Source organism: Triticum aestivum, chromosome 3D, assembly GCF_018294505.1.
Source record: "Triticum aestivum cultivar Chinese Spring chromosome 3D, IWGSC CS RefSeq v2.1, whole genome shotgun sequence".
NCBI classification, from domain to species: Eukaryota; Viridiplantae; Streptophyta; class Magnoliopsida; order Poales; family Poaceae; genus Triticum; species Triticum aestivum.
The window spans coordinates 569283621-569311588 of record NC_057802.1 but is presented as its reverse complement, the minus strand read 5'-3'; the positions used below and the strand labels follow the sequence as shown (position 1 = coordinate 569311588).

The 27968-nt window shown below is 46.7% G+C and overlaps 2 protein-coding genes across 3 annotated transcripts; one reads left to right on the top strand and one right to left on the bottom strand.

Annotated features, from left to right (window-relative positions):
- Positions 1-388: 388 nt before the first annotated feature.
- On the bottom strand, positions 389-6471 carry LOC123080560 (uncharacterized). Of its 2 annotated transcripts, XM_044503495.1 has the most exons (3): positions 6293-6471; positions 4917-6196; positions 389-3601 (listed from the first exon to the last, which is right to left on the bottom strand). In XM_044503495.1, exon 2 carries the CDS (start codon positions 6121-6123, stop codon positions 4924-4926), a length of 1200 nt encoding a protein of 399 aa, XP_044359430.1. In that variant the 5' UTR covers positions 6124-6196; positions 6293-6471; the 3' UTR covers positions 389-3601; positions 4917-4923. The 2 variants fall into 2 exon arrangements, with proteins under 2 accessions (XP_044359430.1, XP_044359429.1); XM_044503494.1 differs by lacking the exon at positions 389-3601 and having other exon boundaries at positions 4775-6196.
- Positions 6472-7913: 1442 nt separating this feature from the next.
- Positions 7914-12475, top strand: LOC123080559 (uncharacterized). The gene is made up of 2 exons (XM_044503493.1): positions 7914-11873; positions 12118-12475. The coding sequence occupies exon 1, from the start codon at positions 7957-7959 to the stop codon at positions 9127-9129; it is 1173 nt and encodes a 390-aa protein (XP_044359428.1). The 5' UTR covers positions 7914-7956; the 3' UTR covers positions 9130-11873; positions 12118-12475.
- Positions 12476-27968: the final 15493 nt, after the last annotated feature.

Sequence of the window (27968 nt, the reverse complement as noted above, 5' to 3'; positions counted from 1 at the left end):
TTAGTGCACTTAGGCAACTGAACTAGCATGTGCGCTAGTTGAAAATCCTAACGGAGTGGATAATTTCGGGGTTTTTTTTCCCTTGAGTCGAATCAGTTCCAATTTTGGTACATCTCTGTAATATTTTTTTGTTACCACTATCTTTTGGAGATTCTGTGTTCGGATAAATACGCATTGTCAGTCATAAGAACCACTTGCTTTGTCGAGAGAAGAAAAAAATCACATCTGCCTTGTAATAGAAACTGTGGTGCTTTTCATTTAGTATCACATTATGGAGGGTGGGGTTCTACTGTAAGAGTTGATTGTGAAATGCTTATGGCTCTGTTTCAGTAGATAAAATTTCAACTGAATGCTAAATTTGATCATGTAGAGCTCTATGTATGTTCAAGGTCTTGTAACAATCATATGGTGCCAGTATAGGGAACGTAGATTTAACCAGCATGTCAACCTAGTAGAATGCCAAATGTTTCTTTCAAGTACAAAAACCCGTGTGTCCACCCAACAGCATACAATGTACCTCTGTACGTATACAAGTAAAACAGATGTAAGGCCAAGTGTGCTACAAACTGTGTTAAACCATGCTTCAGTAACAGCCCAGAAATCCACAGAGAACAAACTAAAAAAACAAATAGGACAAGTGGTTGAAGCGCACACACAAGGAAGCATTCCAAAAATTGATGAAACACACACCCTGTTCTGATCCCTCCCTGGCCATGACATACAACATTTCCACAGGCCACCGGTTGAGCGAATCTAAAACATGTTCTCGCTGGTCATCAGCAGAGCATCAAGCAAAACTGATGTCAAGTCCGGAATAAGCCATGTGACCTAATATAGCGTCAACCAATTTCTTGCCTGGAATGAAGTCAAGGCAGTGCCGAATCAACAAAACAGAATACTAGAGAGGAAACAGGAAACCTTATAACATTTGTCAGTCGTCGAGATCACTATCCCCATAGTTGAAAGAAGGTATTGACGGAGCCTTATAACATCTGTCGAAAGGCCAGTTGAGAATCCGGGCCATTATTGATGTTGTAGCTCAGAAGCTGCAGAGGAAGCATTCATTCAGAGTCTCAGAGAATCAGCCTCAGAAATAAAAAAGGAAGGTTCAGAGGAGGAAACCTATAGGACTAGTGCATGGTTTTCTTTCTCAGAAGAACTAGTGTATGCTTGAGATGTTAGTTGAAATTGATCACTCTGGCAAACATTGCCGAGTTTTATTCTTCAGTAGTTAGCTGAAGGCCAAACTTACCAGGACCCGAAGAAGTCACCAAGCCCCCCAGTAGTAGGGCCATTCCATGGATCACTCTCACAAAGTGGTCAGTCTGGACTATGTTCCAAGTTGCAGCTACTATTCTGAACTCCCTGCCAACTATTGCCTTACATCAACAGTAGTACAAATTTGAGTTACTGATTCTTGACTGCAATCTCTGGCCGATGATCATTCTACACAATTTAATTTCATGGTATGGCATGATCTAATATTAGTGTAATCAACACCTGTATAGTGTATACTCCTTTCAGACAAAAATAAAACACCTTTCAGATAAAAATATGTCAACAGCTGAATCTACAAAATCCATCTACAAACAGCAACTATAAATTGTGTCTGAATACTTTTTATAAGCAAAGCACATCTTAATTTCTTAGCAGCCATGGTGAGCTGAAAAGCACAGCCAAAGTTCCCAACAGCAGTTGTGCGGCAATTTTTGTCATACCATTCTGCAGCAATGAGCACAAAAGGAAAGAGTACAAGGGGTGAATCATAGAATCCAAGGAGCACTACAAGAAATAGATGAACATTATAAGTCCGGCTGCAACATATATACAGTTGTTCCACTGACAACTGGTAAGCAAATGTAAAACCTGTTTCTTGCCTAGAACAGGGTGTTGCAAAATAACCATAGTACAACGAGGCACGTCATATAATCATAGATTCAGTTGCAGGGCTAAATATAGAAAAAGGGGGGGGGGGGGGGGGGGGGAGGTTGAGCTGACATTCTCTACTGCGGAAATTAAGAACCACAGTGCACACAAGATAGCATCAAGCTAAACAGTGGAGCATTCGGTACATATCATGTCCTAAATAAGATAGCTAACCGTAATCCCATAGCAGAAGATAACACCTAGAGTCCTGCCCAGAACAAGTTAAGGCATAAGCAAAGTAACAACCAATAAAACAACAAACCTTTCTTAGCAATACATATGATAGGCTCAAATGTCATCCAGTTCATCAGCGCCTAATGTGGTCTGCTATAAGGCTAGTTCAGAATCCCGGATGTTGATGGTGTAGCTGGAGAGAAGCTGGATGATCATGAAAGGACGGTTGCTGACCAGGACATACTGCTTGTCCTGCTTCACAAAATCGACGGCTTCCGAGATCCTCTCTAATTTTCAGTCCTTGATGTTGTACTTCCATAAGTGAGCAGACAAACCGTGGTGTTCAGTATAGTAGATACATTTTGCCTCGATTGATGGGAACATATCATCGTCCACAGCAAGGCACCTATGATGACCAATGAAGATGGCATTGTTGCCGATGCTCTTCAAATGTAAAAGCATGAAGCTCTCGGCTTCGAATCTTAAAACCCAGAAGAAGTTTTGTCCCTTGATGACGACCAACATTTGTCCACCGAATTCCATTGGGAAACACAGGGCATCATTTGCAAGTCCCAGCTCAGTATGATCACCTGAAAAATCTTTGACAGATTGACGCGAAGCGACTGCCCCATTTCGCAGATCTTGAGAGCTATGTCAGTTGTTCTGGCTAATTCCTACCAACGGGGACAGCAGCAGAGCAAGCAATCTTGGAGCAAGCAACAGCAGCAGAGGAGGTAGAAGCTGCAGGTGAAACACTAGCTCAGAGTTTCACAGAATCAGAACCAAAATGAAAAGAAAACTTCAGAGGAAATAGAAAGTTTAAACTTCCATTAGTTCGCAGCTGAAGCCCCAACTCAGCAGGACCGGAGCAAGTCATCAAGCCCAGCCCAGGCCCCCAAGAGCCAGGGCCAACCGGGAACCCAGGCCCTCAAGGCACTGGAGCCCACGCACCAGGGCACCATCCAGCAGGGTGTCCTCAACCCGGTCCTCCGGGCCCATTAGAATCGATGTCACCATGAGAAACAGCTGCTGCTGAATGTTGAACTACGGCTACACAAGAGCTCAACTGAAGCACTGTTTCTTCTTTAGAAAACAGAGTGAACAAGTCTCACAATCGTATCAACAGTTGGAGTGAGGTTAAAGAAGAATTCATAGGCCCATGGTGAGAGCAGAGAGCCACTAGTTGTGCTTGCACCTGCTGTTCCATCTTCCATGGATCACCCACTGGTATTCTGGTCAGTCAGTCAGTCTATGCTCCAGCTACTAGTATTCTGAACTATCTGCCTAGACCTCTTGCGTCTTGCCTGGCATCACAGGGACAAGGTTTGGTAGTAGATTCAATTTAAACGCCATATCCGTCGGCTGATCACTTGGACCTGCACTATCATGCTCATGTCAGATCATTCCATGCATCATATGGCTGATCTGATCTAATCAACACGTCTGTCCTGCGAACAGCGTCCAGCGCCAGCGTGTGCGTGTGTGGGTGCGCGTACAGTGCCTGTCCAGCAAAGTTACGTAAACATCTCAATCTGAAAAACCCATTTAGACACAGCAATTGCGTACAGTGTTGGAAGTTTTATGCGCAAAGTGCATCTTAAGTTTCCAAGCTACAGCTGTGCTGCAGACTCTGTTAGACCATTCTTCAGTAACGGCCAGGAGATCCAACGAAGAACAAATTGCAAAAGCAAATATGCCAAGTGGTTTTTGTTGTTGTTGTTGTTGAAACGGAGACAAAAGACTTGCCTCATCCATTAAATAAGAAGTTAGACAAGAGTTTAAGACACAAGGCCAAGAGGCATGGTCGCTACTATCTCGGCATAATTGGACCCAAATATTTCAAAAAATTGTTAGTTAGCTGAAGATCCAACTTACCAGGACCCAAAGAAGGCACCAAACTTGGCCCCCCAAGAACCAGGGTCACCCAGGAACCACAGGCCTCACAGGATGTGCTTGTACCGGCCGTTCCATGGATCACTCTCGCAGATAGGTCAGTCTTTTATATGTTCCAAGTTGCAGCTACTATTTTGAACTCCCTGCCAACTATTGTCTTTCATTGACGGTACAAATTTCAGTTACTGATTCTTGACTGCAATCTCCCGCCGATGAGCATTGCACAAAATTAAATTTCATGGTATGTTAGTGTAATCAACACCCGTATCCTCCGAACAACATATTGTGTGTGCTAAAATAAAACACCTTTCAGGCAAAACTATGTGAATAGCTGAATCTACAAAATCCATCTAGAAACAGCAACAATAAATTGTGTCAAATTTTTTTTTCTAAGCAAAGCACATCTTAAGTTCTTAACAACCATGTCAAGCTGGAAAGAACATCCAAAGTTCCCGACATGAGTTGTGCTACAAATTGTTACCATTCTGCGGCAATGCCCAGAAATCGAACAATGAACAAGCTACAAAAGGAAATAGTTGCAGCATACAGTCGTTCCACAGACAACCAGTAAGCAAATGTGAAACATGTTTCTTGCCGAGAACAGGCTGTTGCAAATTATAAAGCTTATGGAGAACAATGAGGCACGTGATATGTTCATAGATTCACTTGCAGGGCTAAATATAGAAAAAGGGGGGAAAGGTTGAGCTGACATTATCTGTTGCAGATAGTAAGAACCACATTGCACAAAAGATAACAGCATCAAGCTAAGGGTAGCATTGGGTACATATCACGTTCTAATTAATAAGATAGCTAAGAGTAATTCCATCACAGAAGATACAACCTAGATTCTTGCCTAGGACAATTGAAGGCATAACCAAAATAAACAACCTAGAAAACAGCAACCCTTTCTAAGCAATGCATACCATAGGATCAATCATCAAGTTTAACGGCGCCAGCCATTTCAGAATCCCGGGTGCTGATGGTGTAGCTCGACAGAAGCTGGATGATCGTGGAAGGACGGTCGCCGATCAGGACAAACTGCTTGTCCTGCTTCACAAAATCGACAGCTTCTGAGATCCTGTCTGCTTTTCGGTCCTTGATGTTGTACTTCCAGATGTGGGCAGACGAGCCCTGGTGTTCAGTGTAGTAGATACAGTTTGCCTCTATGGATGGAAACATGTGAGCATCCACAGCAAGGCACCTATGACGACCAATGAAGATGGCATGGTTGCAGATGGTCTCCACATGCAAAAGCTCGGCGCTCTCGGTTTTGAATCTTAAGACATGGAAGAATTGTTGTCCCTTGATGATGATCAGCATCTGTCCAACAAATTCCATTGGTAAACACCGGGCACCAGAAAAAAACTTCGACAGATTGACGCCAAGCGACTGCCCCACTTTGCAGATCTTGAGAGCCAAGTCAGTTGTTCCGGCAAATTCCCACCAACGGCCGACCAAACCACCTCCGACCGCCCTACGAAAGAAACTGTAAACTGAAGGGTCAAAGTCATAGACTTGGGCGTCAGAACTGTGAGGACTGGCTATGTGCATCTTGCAACATGAGTCGAAGAACAAGGAGAGCAAGGGCGAAGAGAAGTCAAAGCAGACGGCGGCGGTGACCTGCACCTCGGGCGGCACGGGCACCGCGAAACGGATGATATCGCCGGTGAGAGGGTTGAAGACACGAGCGGCGTGAGGAGGGCTCCTGTCGGCCAGGACGAAGAGGCCGCAGAGAGTGGTGGCGACCACGTGGTAGTGGCGGAGCGCGTGGAGCTCCTTGTGGAGGAACCGGCCAGTGGCGGTGTTGACCAAGAGGCGGCGCATGTCACTCTGGAAGACCTCGTCGAGGATAATCCACCGGCGAAGCAGGAACCGGGGGTCCGAGGTGCTGTCCTTGGGGTCGTCGGTGGCGGAGCGCCAGTTGTGGCAGACGGCGCGCAGGTCCACGTACCAATCTAGGTCGTTGGTGGCGAGGAAGGAGTCGGCGATGTGGCGGACGATGTCGGGCGGGAGCGAGGGCCAGTCTGCGGTCACCGCATTGGCCGGATGGACCGGTGAGGTTTCCAGGAAATTGGGGTCCTTCTTCCACCTCTTGGCCGGCGGAAGAACTTGAGCGGGCGCGGCCGCCATTGCTGCTCGCTCGATTCCGGATCTCACGGGCGGATTTTTATTTGCGAAATCCAATCTAGTGCCCAAATCCTCGCTGGCAAAAGGGGAACACATTGCGGGGTGAGGAAAAAGAACAAAAATTTGCAACAATCGATCAAGAAGATGAAGAACAGGAAGATCAATTAGTTACCAAGAAGAATCAACCAGAGCGACGGAGAACAGAGGAAGCCGGCGGGGAAGTGACCTAGGAGGGAGGGGGAATGGAGCACACTTCTTTTCCGTCAACAATCAATTGCAATTATTTTTTAGCATCAATCAATTGGAAAAATTGGGGCATGTTTGGTAGTCGGCAGAAGGCCCAATCAGGCCCGCACGGCGCAAAAGTAAGGCTTTGGCTGGTTGGACTTTCTGCATTGCATGAAGCTTAAAGCACTCCTAGGCCGAGCCAGGTTCACGAGAGCCATGCGTACCTCTCACCTGCATGCGTTGGGAAGTGCAGGAGACAATTTCCTCCCCTGTCTACCATCACCGTCTACTCTCATTCACACTATACTTCCTATCTCTCTCTCACCGCCCCGACGGTTTCTCGGATGGTCGACTCGCACCCGCGTCGCCCCACTCCCATCCTCGCGGACACCAACCAAATACAAGACCTGCGGGTGCTTAGCCTGACCCGGCAGGGCATTGACCTCATGTCGGCTATTTGGGCACCTTTTTCCATCTGCACGCCATGGTCAGCAGCCATTGACCCACCATCGAAGTTCGTGTTGTGGTTAGTCTGGTCTATGTTCCAAGATGCAGATACTATTGTAAGCTCCCTGCCTACTATTGTCTTGCATTACAGTACAAATTTAAGTTCCTGATTCTTCGGCCGGTGATCTTTCTACACAATTTAATTTCAAGTTGAAGTATGATCTAAGAGTGTAATCAACACCTTTATCCTACAAACAGCAACAGATAAATTGTAGAGGCCAGGGAGCATTACAAAAATATATGAATATTCTAAGACCGGCTACCGCATACAGTTGTTTCACAGACAACCAGTAAGCAAATGTAAACATGTTCCTTACCTATAAAAGGGCGTTGCAAAATTACAAAGCTTATAGAAAACAATTAGGCATGTCATATAATCATAGATTCAGTTGCAAGGCTAAATATGGAAAAGTAGGAAAAAGGTTGGACCGGCATTCTCAACAGCAGAAATTATGAACCACATTGCACACAAGATATCATAAAGCTAAACGGTGATCGGGTACATATCATGTCCTAATTAAGATAGCTAACAATAATCCCATCACAGAAGATATATAACACAAAAACAAGTCAAGGCCTCCTCAGGCGACGACGAGGGATGAGGGAAGGGAGAGGCGGCGGCTAGGGTTTTGTCGTCTCCCGTGTCGCCCCGAGCAGATTGACGTGGAGGCGGAGCCTTCTGGTCCTCTCTCTTAGTTTCCCCTCATTGTTTGTTTTTTCTTTGATTTTTGAATACTTATGGATTTCCATTTAAAAAATTGATCATGTACGAGACATGTGGTGATGATGTTCCCTCTATGTACGAACCATGTTAGCCGAAACTACTCTCATGGCCTAAAAGTACAAGGCATTGAGTTTTATTAAACTAGGATGCTAGGCATGAAAACATCACACCCAAATATAATTCGAAAAATTAATGCAATCAAATGTGGGTTTTTTAGGCAATCAAAATGTGGGTAAAGTCTTCACTATGTGCTTGTGGGCTAAGCCCAGCCCATGTGAGAGGAGAGCTACTTACTATTCCACAGCCCAGACCAAAGAGGGTTCTATACGCTTTATCTCCACTCCCACTCCCACCTCCGCCGCCACCAGCCGGCGACCATGGCGGAGGAGGCCGCGGCGCCTCTCCTCCACGGGCTCCCAGATGAGATCGTGGTATGGGAGATCCTCATCCGCCTCGACCCCAAATCCCTCCTCCGCTGCCGCGCAGTCCGCCGCGCCTGGCGCTGCGCCACCTCCGCCCGCCGCTTCCTCCTCGCCCACCACGCCCGCCAGCCAACCCTCCCCATCGTCTTCGGCGACAGATACCGTAACATCCTTGCCTTGGATCACCGGGCCTCCGCTGACGCCCAACTCCACACCATCGCCCGGCTTGACGAGGACTTCATGCTGGAGGCCTCCTGCGATGGCCTCCTCCTCCTCTCCAAGTTTGACCACATTGTTGGCTTTCGCACCTACCTCTCCGTCTGCAACCCGGCCACGAGTCAGCATGCCTCCCTGAGGCCACTGTCAGGTTTTGACATCTTGGGGATGTACCCACACAGCCCTACCGGTGAGTACCGTCTGTTACTGCAACGGATGAACTACATGGACTCGTCTGAATATCAAATTGGCTTCTATGTCTTTGGGTTGGGCTCCAACGAGGCACCGAGGTACATCGGGTGCTCAGAGACCAAATTAGCGTTGGCGTTCTTCAATGTACCTGTCCGGCTGCGTGATAGCTTGCATTGGTACCCACTGGAGTACCGGACTGAAAGCGACCATTTGGAGTATGAAGAAGAAAGCAAACTGGTGGTAACAGTATTCGACACCATAGCTGAGTCGTTTCGGCAGATGCGTGCTCCACTTGTTTCCACCAATTCATCTATCTTTAAGGTGGATGACATGCTTGGCATCTGTAACTGTAACCAGGCCTTGGAAATTGTTGATATATGGGTGCTGCAGGACTACCAAAGTGAGGTTTGGGACTTAAAGTACCGGATTGAATTGCGGCTCGACGAACTCACAAAACTCAGGGGGGAGCTTGAAGGCCTTGATGGTGATGGCAATTGGAGTCTGACCGCTGCTTCGGGTGATGGTGACGTGCTCTTGCTGGTCAGTTTCAGTCACTGGAGTTTTGGTCACTGGCTGTTTTACGTTGACACTGATGGCGAACTGGTTGCTAGCTTCCAAGACTTATATGCCTGTAAACATCGGTTCAAACAAACTCTTGTTCCACATGATTTGTTCACGACACTAGAAGGTCATGCTGTGGGCGCCTCACCACTCATTTGACGGGTGCTTCTTAACGGCATAGTTTTCGTATCCTCATAAGCTGCAATGTCTGTGAGTTGGATCAAGTATGAGCATGCTGATTTTTTCTCTTGTGTTGATGTATAAAAGGTTATGATCAGTAGTGACTCTTATGTGGTTACATAAAATCTATGCTTGTTTCGATATCCTTTCGGGATGCAAGAAGTGACTGCTGCTTGCGTTGATGCTAAAATTACCAAGCCATTTTGATCCGCCTCATGTCTCTGTTTTCTCGGGTTGAGTACTTGCTATATTCTATTTATCTAATGTCTTCACAGTACTTGATATTTATCAATCTTTATGCCTCATATCACTATTTCTTTGACTGAAGAATTGGTTTTACCTATGGATCTAGTGGTCTTCTTAATAGTCAGTTTTTAGTGTGTTTCCTGTTTGTACCCTTTGCCGTAGCTGACAATGGGAAGTGGCAGATTTTCTCTTTGCTGACTTGCGAGCGGCACCTGACTTCTAGAATGCTTTGGGGAACTGCTAGTTAAATTGAATTTTCCATATTGCATCATAATAGTCAATTTCTCAAAGAAGTGTCCTGTTATAATTTTGTTTTCTTCATGCATCTACCACTATGAACTGTGACTCTCTGTGCTACTGGTTGTAACTTGTAACTAGGATATGAGCGCAGATGGTGTGCTGCTCTCTCTAAAGCAAACTTGGCTTATGTAATTTGTGGGAGCTGATGGTCTGTTCTGGGGCCATTTTACGTGTCTGTCATAATAGGCTGTAACAGTTTAGTTTTATCTCTTATAGGATTTGGACATCTTTCACTCTAACAAATGATTCCAAATCTTCTTGATTTCTTTCCTAAAGAATGATTTTAGGTTATGTTCCAATGTCATATTCTGGACCTTTGCCCAAGAGCTAACAATTCGGAGAAACGAGGGGATAGGGCTGTTTTCCTAAAGAATGATTTATTATCTCTCATTATTTCAACTCAGCTGTTAACCACTTTGGATAAAGGCTTCGTGTGATGCTTGTAGCACAATTGCTCTTAATAACTTCAGCTGTACTTGAAAGTTTTTGCTTGAGTCAACCATAAATGCCCCCTAAAGTTTATGCCTCCTGGAACTGTGCTGACGTGGAAGGCGTGTGTGGGTCGCTCCCGGGCATGTAGGCATCGGCCTGCCGTCGAAGAGATCACCTTGCTGCACGGATGGAAACCTATGCTGGCTATCTCAATTATTCGGTTATTTTCTTGCCGATCCAAGTTCCAAATCCACAGTAGTATGTCAAGCTTGGTCTGTCTGCAACCTACTCTTTGATCAACTCTAAGTTGAATGTGAAAGTTGCCTGCCAGACTTGTCCTGTGCCTGATTGAGAGCGACATCGTTCACCAGTAGCTGTTTGTCTGATTATATGTGCATTCCTGCTTTACCTCTTGTTTACAACTTCAATATATATCTTCAGGTAAGGAAAATATGCTCACCCTTTTAGTATAGCTTGTGTTTGTGAACAAAACGATACACCGATGATGCAGGTGATGCAGAATAGTGTAATATGTTACTTTCTTCATTTATTCTTTGTTGGATTTCTTTGTTACTGCAGAAAAGTCAGCTAGATGAGTCTGGTAGATTCAGATGTTTACATACTATTTTTTCTATGAAGCAAAGTTGTTTAGAACTCAATCTCTAGAGCTCAAAATGTCTTTGTAATGTGGCAACAGTAAGCTTGCAGAGAACTGTAGTTGAAAGTAACATGAACGATTCTGTTCCCTGTGGGCTTTGGTTCTGCAGATAACAGTAGTTGAAAGCAATAGTAAGCATGCAGAGAACAGAATTCTGCTTCTACGATTGAACCTTTGAAGACATACCGTGCCTCTGTTCCCTGTGGGCTTTGCTACTTTTGCAATTATGTTCTAAGCAAGAAACAGGTATTGGATTTGCTTACTGGTGATCTATGGAACTGATGTATGCTGCAGCCAGACTTAGAAAAGGTATGAGTGTACTGTTTCATCAATTTTTGTAATGCTCCTGAGCGTCGATGGTTCACCCTTTGTAACCCTTTTGTAATTTGTTCCTTGTTGGATTTTTGGGTGTTGCTACCGAAACACAAATTTGTTGGACAGTTGTTGTGAAGAACTTATAAGTTGTACTTTCCATATATAAGTTGCAGATGCTTTCCATACAAATGTTCCGAACATGGCTTGTTTTTGTTGTTTCTAGATGGGTCCAGTAGATTCAGACGTTTAGTTTTGCCGTGCAGGTGTTGTACTTCACATTTACTATAATGCATTGATTGGATCATACTATGAAACAAAGGTGGTTTTGAATTGAACTCAATCTTGAGAGCTCAAAACGTTTGTGTGATATTGCAACAGTAAGCATGCAGAGAACAGTAGTTGAAATGAAAGTAAGATAGACGAGTGGATGAGCTATTGAATGGCAGGTACATGCACAACTACACTTCTCACCCTAACTCTATAAATACTTCTTCACTCCCAACTGCTGCATCAAGTCTGGGTTCCTTCTGATTGAGTTGGGAAACTGTAGTTTACCATTCAGCAGCAGTTTATCTTCTTTTTATCTTACCGGTTCAGAAGTTTATCTTGGCGAGATGGACCCGCATGGGCCTGGAGGAGGACCGGGTTGGGGAGGCCCTGCAGGGTGGGGCCCAGGAGGGTGGGGTCCGGTTCCACCTGGTGGGCCTGGGTTTCCTGGTGGCCCTGGCCCTGGTTTCTGGGGGCCTGAGTTCGGTGGGTTCTTCGGATCCTGGTAAGTTGAATTCTCAGCTTACTAATGGAGGTCATCAGTTCAATCAGTTAGATTGTCAACTGTTTTCCCTTCTAAAAAATCAGTCTATCTCTAAGAAATCAGTCTATTCACTCGGTAGATGATTAGTGGTTCGGGGATCAAGTATAATATTTTCGGCACCAACTAGTAGTTTAATTTTGAACTCTGAATCTCTTTTGTTGTACACGGATACATCTGAAACTCTGGACGAACACTTCTTCTGCAGCTTCTACCTCCTGTGCTGCTGCTGCCTGCTCCAAGATTGCTGCGGTCCTCTGTTCGGACACCCGGGCCCTGGCGGTCCGTCGCCTCCTTTCTAGCCTGTGGAGCTGCGGGTCATATCCACCACAAGAAACAATGCACTTGAGAACAATTTCTAGACTATGTATCCGCGGAAACGCAGTTGTGTGAAGATATTGAATCTTGGGAGTTCCCCTTGCTACTATGTAAATACTACTGAAAAGCATACTCATTGTCTTAGTAGTATCTATCCTGGAGATCATTATTTCAGTCCTAGTTTTCATATCCTCATGAGCTACAATGTATGAATTGGATCAAGTATGAACATGCTGATTTCTTCTTTTTGTGTTGATGTATAAAAAGTTATGATCAGAAGTGACTGTTATGTGCTTGCATCAAATATATGCGTGTTACGATACGCTTTCGGGATGAGGTGACTAAATGCTTCATTTGATGCTAAAATGAGTTCGCTTTTGACATATTTTTGGAGTATTTGACTCTGCTTTTGTGGCTGTGTGAAAATATATGCTAGTTTTCATACCATTTTGCTCTGCTTTTGAAGTACTCCCTCCGTCCGGAAAAACTTGTCCCAAGCTTGTTCCTCAAACTAGCACTAACTTGGTGCTAAATACATCCATTTGAGAGACAAGCTTTTTCGGACGGAGGGAGTACTTCTCAATTGATCCACTTCATGTCTTTGTTTTCTTGGATGAGTACTTGCTTTATTCTATTTATCTTGTGGTCTTCTCAGTAATTGCTATTTATCTAGGGGTCTTCCTAATAGTCCGTTCTTTTTAGTTTGTTTCCTGTTTGTACCATTTGTTGTAGCTGGTTATATTCAATGCTTCCATATTGCATCATAATGCATTTCTGGGAGCTGAATGCCTTGGGGCCATTTTACGTGTGTCTGTCATGATAGGTTGGGACAGATTGATTTCTTGCAGGATTTGGACATGTTTTACTCTAACAAATGATTCCAAATCTTCTTGATTTCTTTCATAAATAATGAGAATTTAGGTTAGGTTCCAATGTCATATTCTGGCCCTTTGCCCAGGAGCTAATAATCCAGAGAAATGATGGAGATGGTTAGGTAGGACTTGTGGAAACTAAGCTCACCACTATAGCGACAGTTAGACATGGTTGTGGTAGTATTCTTCTAGAAAAGACTGGTACCGCAACCTGAAAATCTATGAACATCTTATTACATTTTTCTGTTGCGCAGCTTGCAAATATCATCTCTTGTTATTTCAATTTTGCTGTTAACCATTTTGGATAAAGGCTTCATGTCATGTTTGTAGCACAACTGCCCTTAATAAATTGAGCTGTGCTTTTCCGCATACCAAAGTTTTTGCTTCAATCAACCGTAAATCCCCCTGAAAAATTGATGTGTCCTGGAGCTGTGCTGATGTGGAGGGCGTGTGCAGGTCGCTGTGGGGCACACACAGAGGCGTCTGCCTGCCTTCGACAAGGTCAGCTTGCTGCACGGATGAAAACCTATGCCAGCTATCTCAATTATTCAGCCATTTTCTTGCTGGTCAGATTGTCAAATCCTGAATAGTATATCAAGCTTAACTGTATACATGCCAAGCTTGATCTGTTTGCAGCCTACTCTTTGAACACCTCTAGGTTGCATGTGAAAGTTGTCTGGCCGACTTGTTCTGCGCCTGATTGAGAACGAAGCTGTTCACCAGTAGCTGTTTGTCTGATTTACATTTACAACTCTGTTATATATCTTCAGGTAAGGAAAATATTCTCAACTTTTTAGAAGCTTCTATTTGTAACAACGGAAAGGTGTGATGACACCCGGGTGTCCCGGCACCCTCCTATCTCGGTCATCCAGTGAAAATAAGATTCGTGCCAGCCTCTGTCAATTTGTAGCAGCAGCAGCGTAATTAGGCAGGCTTTTGTCAAGGAGACTAGAGGAGGAGTAACTAGGTTTGGCAGGAGTAGGCTAGCAGGAGGAAGTTATTGGACCATGACTCGAGGCATGCAGTGGTCCCAAGTCGCTGTTCAAAATCTATGTTTCTCTGCCACGTTTTCATGGTTTCACATGCATGCACAATCTCTCTCACCTCTCACGCTTTCTTTCTCACAGGTTTTCTCTTCACTAGTCAAATCTGACAAATACAACAACACAAAAAAACTCTCTCCCCTGACATGCTCTCCTTCTCTCACTTACATGCACACTTGCAGGTTCTCTCTGCATTAGAAAAAAGCGTTCTCTCTTTCACACTTGTCTGGAAAAGTAAGGCTCTCTCTTCAATTTAAAATTGCATTTCAGGAAGTGTTTCCCTCCAAACTCTGGGTCACGGGCGATGTTTTGTGTATACACGAACCAGCTTTGTCAGCTCAATTGGTCAGTATCGACATCTACCACCTGCTGCTCTGCGTGGACTGGAGAGAGAGAGAGAGCCGAATGAATCCTTCCATCAGCCCCGGTACCGCCCTGCCGCATTACTGTTCACTAGGCTTGCTAAACAACACACTATGACAGGACATGGCACAGATCTCTAGCTACTGTGTTTTGCATGGATGTATAGGATAACCGGGGGTACCGACCCCCGGGACCTAAAAAGCAAGTCTCTTTGTAACAAACAGAAGATAAATGGACAAAACTGTACGCTGGTCCTGCACCTTACATTTGCAATTTGTTTGTTGTTGGATTTCGGTGTTGCTTCAGAAAAATCAGCTAGATGGGTCTGCTAGATTCATATGTCCACATACTATTTTTGCTATGAAACAAAGTGGTTCAGAACTCAATCTCTAGTGCTCAAAATGTCCATGTAATGCTGCAATAGTTCGCAGAGAACAGTAGTTGAAATGGAAGTAAGATAGACCAGTGGGTGAGCCATTGAACAGAAGGTACATGCACAACTACCAGTTCTCACTCTACCTCTATAAATTCTTCTTCACCACAAACTGCTGCACCAAGTCTCGGTTTGTTCTTTCTGATTGAGTTGTGAAGCTGTTGTTTACCATTCAGCATCAGTTTAGCTTGTTTTTTCATTTTATTTTAGTGGGAGCAATTCAGGGTAGGATGGATCCACATGGGCCTGGAGGACCGGGCTGGGGTGGCCCTGCAGGATGGGGCCCTGGAGGGTGGGGTCTAGGGCTGGGGTGGCCCTGCACGATCTGATCTGTAGAGATTGATATGGTGTGGTTCTGTAACCAAATATAATCTTGGCAATTATGTATCGCCCATGTATAAATACAAGGCAAGCTTACAACAAAAACAATGCAGTTTGCTTGGTACTCCGTACTTGCTAAACTTTTGCGTGTTGACATGCGTCGTGCACTCTAGATATCATGGCAGTCTCCGTCGTAGGGTGCCAAGCTTCAAGTGCTCGTCCAACGTGTCGAGGCACCTAGCTCTCTCCAGTTCCAACACCTCCGAGAATAAGCGTTGTCATCCGCCCAAGCGTCGGTACCCGCGAGAGCTAAAAGCCCTAACCTAAGCTACTAATCGGAGGCACCAGGATTCCATCCCCGCCATCGGCCGCCGGAGCGGAAGATAGACGAAAGGCGAATCCATGGGCTCCCTAGTTAAGCCTTGAGGTGGGAGTTTACCCTAGCTATCTAGGGTTAGGGTCCCGTAATTAATTTATAGGTGGTTTGAAATATTATGTGAGTTTCTGGGATGACTATAGCCAATTTCATTGATTTATGTCCTAAAACATAAATCTAATGTAGAGCCTTCTACACTTTCCCGAAGCACATGTTGAGCGCATGCGTAACACCAAGATTAAGGCCGTTTAGTACGATTGGGGAGGATAATATCATCGATCATCTAGGTACTTCCTTTTTTGCGAGAATAAACTCAGATCCATTAATCCATTTCCAGCATACAACCTTGACAATGAAAGAAATTGCAAATATCTCCTCGTGTCGCAAATCTTCTTCCACCTCTTCCACAAGCCCATGTCGCAAACCTTGACAATGACCACCTCATGAATCCCTCGACTAGACCGCACTGGGCGTTGCCGAGATGGAGCTGGGATGAAGAGACAATTATTCCAGCCGTCGAAGCTGCCACCATCGAAGCCTCGCTAGGGGAGACCTCAACCTACCTACTGTACGCACGCGATACGAAGCCCCAGGGTTCCCCAGTCCACCTAGGACTCCTATTAGGCGGTACCTCAGGCACGACGACCTCCACAAGGATGCGCTGCACGACGGAAGGAGGCCGCGTGTCCTTCCACTACGCGAGGAAGTGGCGCATCCGCTCAGAGTCCATGGCCTTCCATTCCAATGCCTGAACCGTCGAAACCCCAGTGTCGTCGACCAGCTCCGTGTACACTAACATGGCTGATCCGTCGTCTAGTGTGTTCTTTAGGAGGACGAACACGTCCAGCCAGATGGTGGGGTCCCACAGAGGCTGCCACCTTTTGAGCACTGAGCGAACTAGAGGCGACACAAGCATGTGCGCGGTGTGCGTGATGTAGTATGTCTGGTACACCACGGGGAACTTCTCCTTGAGCCTTGTTAACTCCCAGACCAGGTCACCCGAGGTTCACAAGGCTCAAGGATAAGTTCCCCGAGGTGTAACAGATGCACTGCCTCATGAACACAGCGCGCATGCTCATGGTGCCGCTAGTTGCTCCGGTGCTCCAAAGGTGGCAGCCTCTGTGGGATCCCCACCATCCGGCTGAACGTGCTCGTGCTGCTAAAGAACACGATGGACGACGGGTCGACCACGTCACCGTATGCGCAGCTGGTCGACGACACCGTGGTTCCGGCGGTCCAGGCATTGGAGTGGTTGGCGACGGATTCTGAGAGGATGCGCCACTTCTTCACGCAGTGGAAGGACACGATGCCTCCTACTGCCGTGTATCGTATCCTTGTAGAGGTCTTCATGCCCGAGCTAACCGTGAGGTGAAGCTTAGACAGGGACCCAGGCCTATTGTGTTACAAGTTGATTCTTTTGCCTAACCCTTGGCAACCATGATCTAACCGAATCGGTCTATTTAAGCCAAAGAAATATGGCTGCGATTTTCTAGCAATCATGATCTGATCTGTGTGCAGAGTTCGCCCCCGCCGCCGCCGCCATCCCCCCCTTCGCCGCCGTAGCTGTCGCCGCAGGATGACCAGCAGCCCGGGCGGGGGCACGACTTGGGGGCGGGGCGGGCCCGTCAAGGTGGACATGATGCTCCCGCTGGGGAAGAGGTGGGATCCACTTCGGCGGGGTCCTCGCTGGCGCCGACTCCGCCGGTGCGCCGCCCAGGCGCAGTTTGAATCCTCAGCGCGCCCAAATCGCTCCTCCCCACCCTTCCAGCTGTCGGCCAGCTTGCTGCAAGTTGGATCCGTCCAAACCGCGCTGAGCCACGCGATTGGCCGGGAATTGGGACAGGGAGGCCAGCCCCTGGGTTCAGATGCCGGAGTGGAGAGATCAGATGCCGACCCCACGGATAACCCCACCCCCTGACACTGTCGAGTGTGCGCCCCGAGGAGCTGGGGCCAGTCCAGAGCGTGGGGCAGGTAGACTGCACCCTCCTGTCGCCACATGCCGTGCAAATCGATAACGCCGGATTGGATGAAGATTTCAGTTCCCTCTCGGGATTAGACTCGGAGGGCCCACACCGCATGCAGGATGGTGACGCGCCCATGCACGACATAGGGATGTTTGTGGTGAGCCTCTCGGCTGAGGCGTCAGGCAGGCTGCAACAGCAAACGCAGGTGGACAACTTCTGTGCGGAAATTACTCACGTACCGTCTCTGGTTTTGCCTGGCCCGGTGACACGTACGCCGCAAACTCAATTCAGGAAACCCAAACAACGGCGTGCACCCATCTCAAACCCCAGAAGAAGCGTGCGGCTAGCCAAAGGGAGAGGGTCACATGCCACAAAGCAGGAGTCAATGATCATCACAAAACTCTGCTTGGCCAATCAAGGTGAAGTCATCAGCGATCAAGCCCTGGAAGCATACATCGAGCTCTTCAAGAAACCCCTCTCGGACTCGCACATTGCTGTGATCCTGGCACTATTTGGGTGGGAACCATCAGTACCCCCCCTCATGGAGCTGCCGGATGGGGTGGAGGCAGGCCTTTGATGCCTGCGGAGAAAGGTGGTACGCGGATTTTTCCCATGGTGACACAACCACTGAAACTACTAGCGTGGAACATTCAGGGACTAAACTCTCCAGCTCGTAGGCATTCTATCTACCAAGTGATCAATTCGGCGAACCCTAGCATCATTTGCTTCCAGGAGACTAAAGTGGAGACCATAACGGTAGAACTTGTAAAACAGTGCCTTGGAAATAAATTTGGGAGTTTCTTCTACTTGCCGGCAAGGGGCACTAGAGGAGGCATCCTTCTCGCTTGGGATGCGACGGTGGTACAGCTATCAAACCACTAGTAGAAAACAAGGCTTAGGTCACAGGGCAGTTTTCACATTAGCCCCTGTTCAGTCACGAACCGGGACCCATGGGGGTATTCGTCCCGGTTCCTGAGCCCAGGGGGCCGGCCGGGGCCTCGTGGGCATTGGTCCCGGTTCGTATGGAACCATTTGTCCCGGTTCGAGCCACGAACCGGGACTAATGGTCCTCGCTCCTGGCCCACAACCATTGGTCCAGATTCTTGGCATGAACCGGGACAGAAGGCCCGGATTTAGTACCGGTTCATGCCACGAACCGGGACCAATGAGGTGCCTATATATACCCCTCGCCCGCGAGCAGAGCACTCCAGTGCTTTGTTTTTCTCTGGCCGGCGAGGGGAGGGCTTTGTGGTGCTCTAGCTCACCTCCTATGCACATGAGGTGTTCGATGAAATGCCCGAGCCACACTAGTTAAGCTTTGTCCTCTCGAAGCTCGACCTCAAAGCTCCATTTTCTTCGAGATTTGTCTAGGTTTAGCGGCCCGTCACGTCCCATTCCCGTCTTCACCGCCGTCGACCGCCCGCGCCGTCGCCGGCACCACCGTGGTGAGCCTCTTGTTCTTATCTTCTTTTTGAAAGAAAAAAATTCTTACTTTAGATAGATACTTGTCTAATTTTCTTACTATTTTATTCCTTCTTATTACATAGTGCGATGGTTTTGGTAGCCGCCCCCGTCGGCCCTCGTCCTGTCTATGATTCGGATGTGGTATATATTATGTTTTTATAACTATTTGATTCATTTATTGTTTATGACAAATATACCGACCAGCGTGACATAGATTTTATTTATCTAGGAGGTGGTTGAACCGGAAATTCTAACCGACCCTATTGTCGAGAGGTTAAATTTAGTTGAAGAAGAAAACAATTACTTGAAGGAAAAAATAAAAAAAATTGAGGAGGAGAAGATGATATTGGAGTTGCATGTTGCGGATGTCGTCGATGATCACAAGATCAAGATGGATGCAATGCGCTTGAAGATTAGAAAGATTAGAAAATATGCCATTCATACCGAGGCTTGGTATCATTATGCCGTTGGATCAATTGTTACCTTGGTTGCGATTATGATCGCATTTGTTTTCGCATTGAAATGTTTTACATAGTTTCAATGTATGGTTTAATTAATTAGATGCTCTGGAGAGCTATATATATGTTGTTAGATGAGAACTATGTATGTACTTTGGTTCTAATGTGATGATGAACTTCTATTAATTTGGTCACTTAATTATCTATTCATGATGTTCTGTAATGGTTTTTGACACACTTAATTATATATAATGCACGCAGATGAACCGGCAATGGATGTACGGTGACAGACACACCTCCGAGTACATTAAGGGCGTGCATGATTTTCTCGAAGTGGCTGAGGCAAACAAGCAGAATGGTTTTATGTGTTGTCCATGCCCTATATGTGGGAATACGAAGTCTTACTCTGACCGGAAAATCCTTCACGCCCACCTGCTTTACAAGGGTTTCATGCCACACTATAATGTTTGGACGAGGCACGGAGAAATGGGGGTTATGATGGAAGACGGCGAAGAAGAAGAGGACAATGACAACTATGTGCCCCCTGAATACGGTGATGCTGCAACGGGGGAAGCTGCTGAAGATCAAGAGGAACCAGACGATGTGCCCAATGATGCTGCAAGGGGGGAAGCTGCTGAAGATCAAGAGGAACCAGTGCCCGATGATGATGATCTCCGCCGGGTCATAGTCGATGCAAGGACGCAATGCGAAAGTCAAAAGGAGAAGCTGAAGTTCGATCGCATGTTAGAGGATGACAAAAAAGGGTTGTACCCCAATTGCGAAGATGGCAACACAAAGCTCGGTACCGTACTGGAATTGCTGCAGTGGAAGGCAGAGAATGCTGTGCCTGACAAAGGATTTGAGAAGCTATTGAAAATATTGAAGAAGAAGCTTCCAAAGGATAACGAATTGCCCGACAGTACATACGCAGCAAAGAAGGTCGTATGCCCTCTAGGATTGGAGGTGCAGAAGATACATGCATGCCCTAATGACTGCATCCTCTACCGCGGTGCGTGCAAGGATCTGAATGCATGCCCGGTATGCGGTGCATTGCGGTATAAGATCAGACGAGATGACCCTGGTGATGTTGACGGCGAGCCCCCCCAGGAAGAGGGTTCCTGCGAAGGTGATGTGGTATGCTCCTATAATACCACGGTTGAAACGTCTGTTCAGAAACGAAGAGCATGCCAAGTTGATGCGATGGCACAGTGAGGACCGTAAGAAAGACGGGAAGTTGAGAGCACCCGCTGACGGGTCGCAGTGGAGAAAAATCGAGAGAAAGTACTGGGCTGAGTTTGCAGGTGACCCAAGGAACGTATGGTTTGGTTTAAGCGCGGATGGCATTAATCCTTTCGGGGAGCAGAGCAGCAATCACAGCACCTGGCCCGTGACTCTATGTATGTATAACCTTCCTCCTTGGATGTGCATGAAGCGGAAGTTCATTATGATGCCAGTTTTCATCCAAGGCCCTAAGCAACCCGGCAACGACATTGATGTGTACCTAAGGCCATTAGTTGAAGAACTTTTACAGCTGTGGAATGGAAACGGTGTACGTACGTGGGATGAGCACAAACAGGAGGAATTTAACCTGCACGCGTTGCTGTTTGTAACCATCAACGATTGGCCCGCTCTCAGTAACCTTTCAGGACAGACAAACAAGGGATACCACGCATGCACGCACTGTTTAGATGACACTGAAAGTATATACCTGGACAAAAGCAGGAAGAATGTGTACCTGGGCCATCGTCGATTTCTTCCGACCAACCATCAATGTCGAAAGAAAGGCAAGAATTTCAAAGGCGAGGCAGATCACCGGAAGAAGCCCGCCATGCGTACCGGTGATCACGTACTTGCTATGGTCAATGATTTACACGTAATCTTTGGAAAGGGTCCCGGCGGACTAGCTGTTCCGAATGACGCTGAGGGACACGCACCCATGTGGAAGAAGAAATCTATATTTTGGGACCTACCCTACTGGAAAGAGCTAGAGGTCCGCTCTTCAATCGACGTGATGCACGTGACGAAGAACCTTTGCGTGAACCTGCTAGGCTTCTTGGGCGTGTATGGGAAGACAAAAGATACACCTGAGGCACGGGAGGACCTGCAACGTTTGCACGAAAAAGACGGCATGCCTCCGAAGCAGTATGAAGGTCCTGCCAGCTACGCTCTTACGAAAGAAGAGAAAGAAATCTTCTTTGAATGCCTGCTCAGTATGAAGGTCCCGACTGGCTTCTCGTCGAATATAAAGGGAATAATAAATATGCCAGAGAAAAAGTTCCAGAACCTAAAGTCTCATGACTGCCACGTGATTATGACGCAACTGCTTCCGGTTGCATTGAGGGGGCTTCTACCGGAAAACGTCCAATTAGCCATTGTGAAGCTATGTGCATTCCTCAATGCAATCTCTCAGAAGGTGATCGATCCAGAAATCATACCAAGGCTAAGGAGTGATGTGGCGCAATGTCTTGTCAGTTTCGAGCTGGTGTTCCCACCATCCTTCTTCAATATCATGACGCACGTCCTAGTTCATCTAGTCGACGAGATTGTCATTCTGGGGCCCGTATTTCTACACAATATGTTCCCCTTTGAGAGGTTCATGGGAGTCCTAAAGAAATATGTCCGTAACCGCGCTAGGCCAAAAGGAAGAATCTCCATGGGCCATCAAACAGCGGATGTCATTGGGTTTTGTGTTGACTTCATTCCTGGCCTTAAGAAGATAGGTCTCCCTAAATCGCGGTATGAGGGGGGACTGACTGGAAAAGGCACGCTTGGAGGGGGGGACTCAATAATATGCAGGGACGGATATTCTTGGTCTCAAGCACACTACACAGTTCTACATAACTCTACCTTGGTGACCCGTATGTCGATGAACACAAGAACAGTCTGCGCTCCGAACACCCGGAGCAGTGTGACGACTGGATTACATGTGAACACATCAGGACTTTTAGCAGTTGGTTGGAAACACGTCTTAGAGGTGACACCACTGTTTGTGATGAGTTGTACTCGTTGTCCAGGGGACCATCTTCGACTGTATTGACTTACAAAGGATACGAGATAAATGGGAATACATTTTACACGATCGCCCAAGATCAAAAGAGCACCAACCAAAACAGCGGTGTCCGCTTTGATGCAGCAACCGAGAGGGGAAAGGACACATGTTATGGTTACATAATGGACATATGGGAACTTGACTACGGACATGATTTTAAGGTCCCTTTGTTTAAGTGCAAATGGGTCAATCTGTCAGGAGCGGGGTACAGGTAGACCCACAGTACGGAATGACAACAGTGGATCTGAACAATCTTGGGTACACTGACGAACCGTTCGTCCTAGCCAATGATGTGGCACAGGTTATCTATGTGAAGGACATGTCTACCAGACCGAGGAAAAGAAAAGATAAGGAAGCGAATACATCATACGATGAGCCAAAGCGGCACATAGTTATTTCAGGAAAAAGGGACATTGTGGGAGTGGAGGGCAAGACAGACATGTCTGAAGATTATGAAAAGTTTCATGAAATTCCTCCCTTCAAAGTCAAGGCTGACCCAAGCATCCTGATAAACGATGAAGATTATCCATGGTTACGGCGCAATAAGCAAATGACACAAGCGAAGAAAAAGTGAAGACTTTCTCCCGCAACTATTATGATGATACCATGCCAACTTTGTAATAGACGAGTATGATACCATTGTCCGTTTTGTACAAGAAGTGCATCTAGTTTTTGCCGTAACCCTCTCAACTTTCTTGCACACGCTATGTGGATGAAATGATGATACTATGCCAACTTTCAACCTTTTCAGAGTTCATTTGAAATGCTTTTCAATTTTAGGGTCTTATAGCTCAAAATAATTAGTAAATGCATGAAAAATAACAGGCCAAAAATTAAAAATTATGCCACCTACTGGGCCACCACGGCCTGAATACGATTAGAAACCCATCCATGGGCCAGGATTCAGGCCCGCAGAAGGCCCAGTAGGCCTACAGGCATGTACAGAGAGGTTAGGCCCGTAAGCCTGCTTTAGAGAGGAGCTCGACAGCTCAGGCGCACCGCACCTTATAAACAGGTGCGGCTCTCTCTTAGCTAGCGAGGTCGTGGCACGAACCGGTACTAGAGTTTCTTACTAGCTAAGCAGTTTTTTAGTCCCACCTCGCTAGCTGAGAGGCACTAGGAGCGGTTTATAAGCCCTGAGTGCAGAGACGATGAAGAAGATGCGCAATGCTCACGTTGCTTAGCTTCAAGCCTTGAGGAATAAGGTAGACTGCATCGAGCTATGTGCAGTGCAGTCTACACTATTCCGAAAGGCTTGAAGCAAATCAACGCGCATTGCGCCTCTTTTTTATTTTTAATCATTAAAAGCAAAAAGAATTTTCATAAAGAACTTTTTTGATAGAAACTTTAATAGCAGAAAGAATTATCATAAAGTAAAATAAATAAGTAATTAGAAACAAAATAAAATAAAATAAATAAGTTTTTTGTTGTAAGTAGAAACAAAACAAAATAAATATAGCAAAAAAGAAAACAAAAAAACTAAATACAACAAAAAGAATTTTCATAAAGAACTAATGGCACTAATAGAAAGTTTATATTTTTTCTAAAACTAATGGCACTAACAGACATTTTATAATTTTGCTGACCTAAAAGCAAAAAGAATTAAAAAATAAAGCAAAAAACAAAAGAAAATAAATAATGCAAAAAACAGAACCAAAAAACTGGAAAAAAAATTAAAAACTGCCACCTATTGGGCCACCACGGCCTGAATACGACTAGAAACCCAACCTGGGCCAGGATTCAGGCCCGCAGAAGGCCCAATAGGCCCACAGACAGCACAGTGTGACATTAGGCCTGTAAGCCTGCATTTGAGAGGAGCTCGAGAGGGCAGCCGCAGTGGGGCTTATAAACCACTCCGAGCCCCTCTCAACTAGCGAGGTGGGACTAAACTTTTGGCCGCGGGCAGCGCAAGGCCTTTGGTCCCGGTTGGTGGCACCAACCGGGACCAATGCCCCCCCTTTAGTCCCGGTTGGTGCCACCAACAGGGACCAAAGGCCGCCGCTTCCCGCCCTTTGGGCTACTGAAAAGGGACCTTTGGTCCCGGTTGTTGACACCAACCGGGACTAAAGGGTGGCATTGGTCCCGGTTGGTGCCACCAACCGGGACCAAATTAAGGTGTGCCTATATAAGCCAACACTTGGGAAATTTTCAGATACCTCGCCAGTTGCCCCCAACGCCGCCAGGCTGCCCGTGCTCGCCGTCGCCGCCCGCTCCTCGTCGCCGTCGCCCCGCGCCCTTGCCTCGACGGGTCGCCGCCCGGTGCTCGTCGTCGTCGCCCTGCCCCCACGCGTTGCCCCGCCTCGTGCTCCCCTGCTCGCGCGCGCCGCCTCGGCGCCCTGAGCCCCCCTGCCCGGCCCGCGCGTGCTCGCCGGCGCCCTCGCCGCCCCCGCCCCGTCCTGCCCCCGCGCGCCGGCGCCCTCGCCGCCCCCGCCGTCGCCATCGTCCTAGCCGCCCCCGCTGTGAGAGCCGCCGCCCCGGCTCTGTTTTTTATTAGTTAATTGTTTTTTGATCATATATATATATAATGTATATGTGTATGTATGTGGCTATATGTTTTTGTTCATATGTGGCTATATGTTTTTTTTTATTAGTTTAATTTTTTTGTTCATATGTGATGTATATGTGTATGTGGCTATAATGTATATGTGAACAAAAAAAATTTGTATGTATGTAGATGTTCAAAATGTATGAATATATATGTCAAAAATGTTTTTTTGTTCATAGAAAGTTTTTTGTTCATATATAGAAAGTTTTATATATGACAATGGATATATATTCGATATATATGAGAAATGATGATCCACATGGAAAAGTTTTATATATGCAAAAGTTACAATTTTAGAAAAGTTTTATATATCTAGCTAGGAAGGGAAGAAGAAGAAAAAGAAGGATAGGAAAGAAGAAAATAAGAAGAGGAAAGAAAGAAGAAGAGGAGAGGAAGAAGAGGAGAAATAAATAAGAAGAGGAAAAAAGAAGAAAAAGAAGAGGAGAAGAAGAAAGGAATAGAGGAGAAGAAGAAAAAATAGAATATTTTCTATTTTTCTTCTTCTCCTCTATTCCTTTCTTCTTCTCCTCTTTTTTTCTTCTTTTTTTCTTCAATCCTCTCCTCTATTCCTTTCTTCTTCTCCTCTTTTTATTTCTTCTTCGTTTTCTTATGTTTTATCGGGTCTGTCGTCGTCGATATATACCCCTCCCGATAACTTCAACACGAGGGGGGGTCGATATACCCCCTCCCCGATAACATTATTTTCCTGTGTATATATGTCGTCGTTGTCGATATAACCCCCTCCTGATAACTTCAACACGTGGGGGGGGGTCGATATACCCCCTCCCCGATAACATTATTTTCCCGTGTATGTATGTCGTCGTTGTCGATATTACCCCCTCCCGATAACTTCAACACGAGGGGGGATAACTTCAACACGAGGGGGGTCGATATACCCCCTCCTCGATAACATTATTTTCCCGTGTATGTATGTCGTCGTTGTCGATATAACCCCCTCCCGATAACTTCAACACGTGGGGGGGGGGTCGATATACCCCCTCCCCGATAACATTATTTTCCCGTGTATGTATGTCGTCGTTGTCGATATATATAACTCCCTCCCAGATAACTTCGACATGATGGACGGTCGATATGTATACCCCCTCTCGACCGTGATAACTTATACCACGGGAGCACCCCCCGGCCCTCTCGCTCGACCAAAACTCTCGAGGACACCCAAACCCTAGAAAAAAAGATGTCGGTCTCCTACCCCCTCCCGCCGCGCCCCTACCCTTGAAGCGTTGCCTAGGCCACCCCAAACCCGGAATAAGCTAGGTCTACGTTTGCACTAATATATCCACCTGCTGTCATGTTTGTGTAATAATTGCCATGTTGTAATATTTGCAGAAACAATGGAGCACGGACGAGATGAGCAAGCAGAAGAGGTGTTGGGGGACATAATCTTAGCCGGAGGTGATATCTTGTCGTATCTTAACGACAATGATGGTCTGGAAGAACAGGATGAAGAAACAGGCTACGGTGATCGAAGAGTGGAGGAGGAAAGACATGATTATGATGGCTCCGGTGACCCAATGCTGGTGCAAGAAGGAGCCCGTGGTGACGGCTCCGGTGACCGAACAGAGTCCGGTCAGGTAAATATATTAGTTAAGCCTGTGCTGACTAGCTAATTGATGCATTCATTGTTTTGGTATGTACACATATTAATTAACACTCGTCTTTCTTCTTTTTTCTAGCCCTCCGGATCGAGCACAACTGCGGTAAAGAGACGAGGCCCGAAGAGAAAGTTGCGCTCGGATGAAAGGTTTGAGATCACAGCAATCGCGCGCGACGGCCAACCGATTGAACCCCTCCGGACAAAGGATGCTTTTGCTGCTCAGTGCGGGGTTCTAGTTAGGGACAAGATCCCGATCAGCATCCACCAATGGTATAAGCCTAAGAAGGAAGACCCTGAGGTGTCTTATGTCAATGATATGCAGAAAGATGATCTTTGGACTGAGCTGAAGGCAAATTTCACCCTACCGCCAGAGGAGGATCCGGAGAAGCCAGTTATAGAGCAATTAATCAAGTCTCATGCTCTTAAGAAGATGGCAGACCTATTCAGGAGGTGGAAGAATGAGCTGAAAACGTTTGTCGACAAAGAAGAGACACCAGAATTCATCGGCCGGTATGAGAAGATCAGAGATCACTGGCCCGCATTTGTGGCCCACAAGACATCGGAAAAGAGTAAGAAGATGTCAGCGACAAACAAGAAGAATGCTGCGAAGAAGAAGCTTCACCATCGCACGGGGTCAGGTGGCTACCTCAAAGCCCGGCCTAAGTGGGCCAAGTCTGAGAGGGATCTGCTTGATAAAGGGATCGAACCAGAGACAATGAACTGGCCAGACCGTTGCCGGACTTGGTTCTTCGGGGCTGGCGGAACCTTGGACCCTGTATCAGGGAGGTGTCGTTGGACGGACGAGCAACTTGCAATACCCGTCAAGAAGCTTAAGCACTATATCGATGCAGCGCAGCAAGGGACGTTCGTTCCAGACAGAGAGAACGACGAGCTCACAATGGCCCTCGGGAATCCTGAGCACCCTGGACGGACACGAGGCACGCCAGGCTCCGTTCCGTGGAAGGCTGGTTTTCCGGACGCGGGCGGTTACAAAACCCAGGAGAGGAGGAAAAAAGTGGAGCAGATCCAAATTCAGAAGCTGCACGAAAGGGTTCAAGCGCTAGAGGAACGAGACGGCAATCGAGATGCCGAAACTGCCCCCGAAGCTACACCGCCATCTCAGCGGAGAAGCAGCGTGGCTTCCACCGAGCTGCCTCAGCTGGAGCATGCGGCTCCTGCTAGCTACCCCGTGGATGCTATCACGGAGTCTCAACATTGCCACCTTATGGCGGAATGGC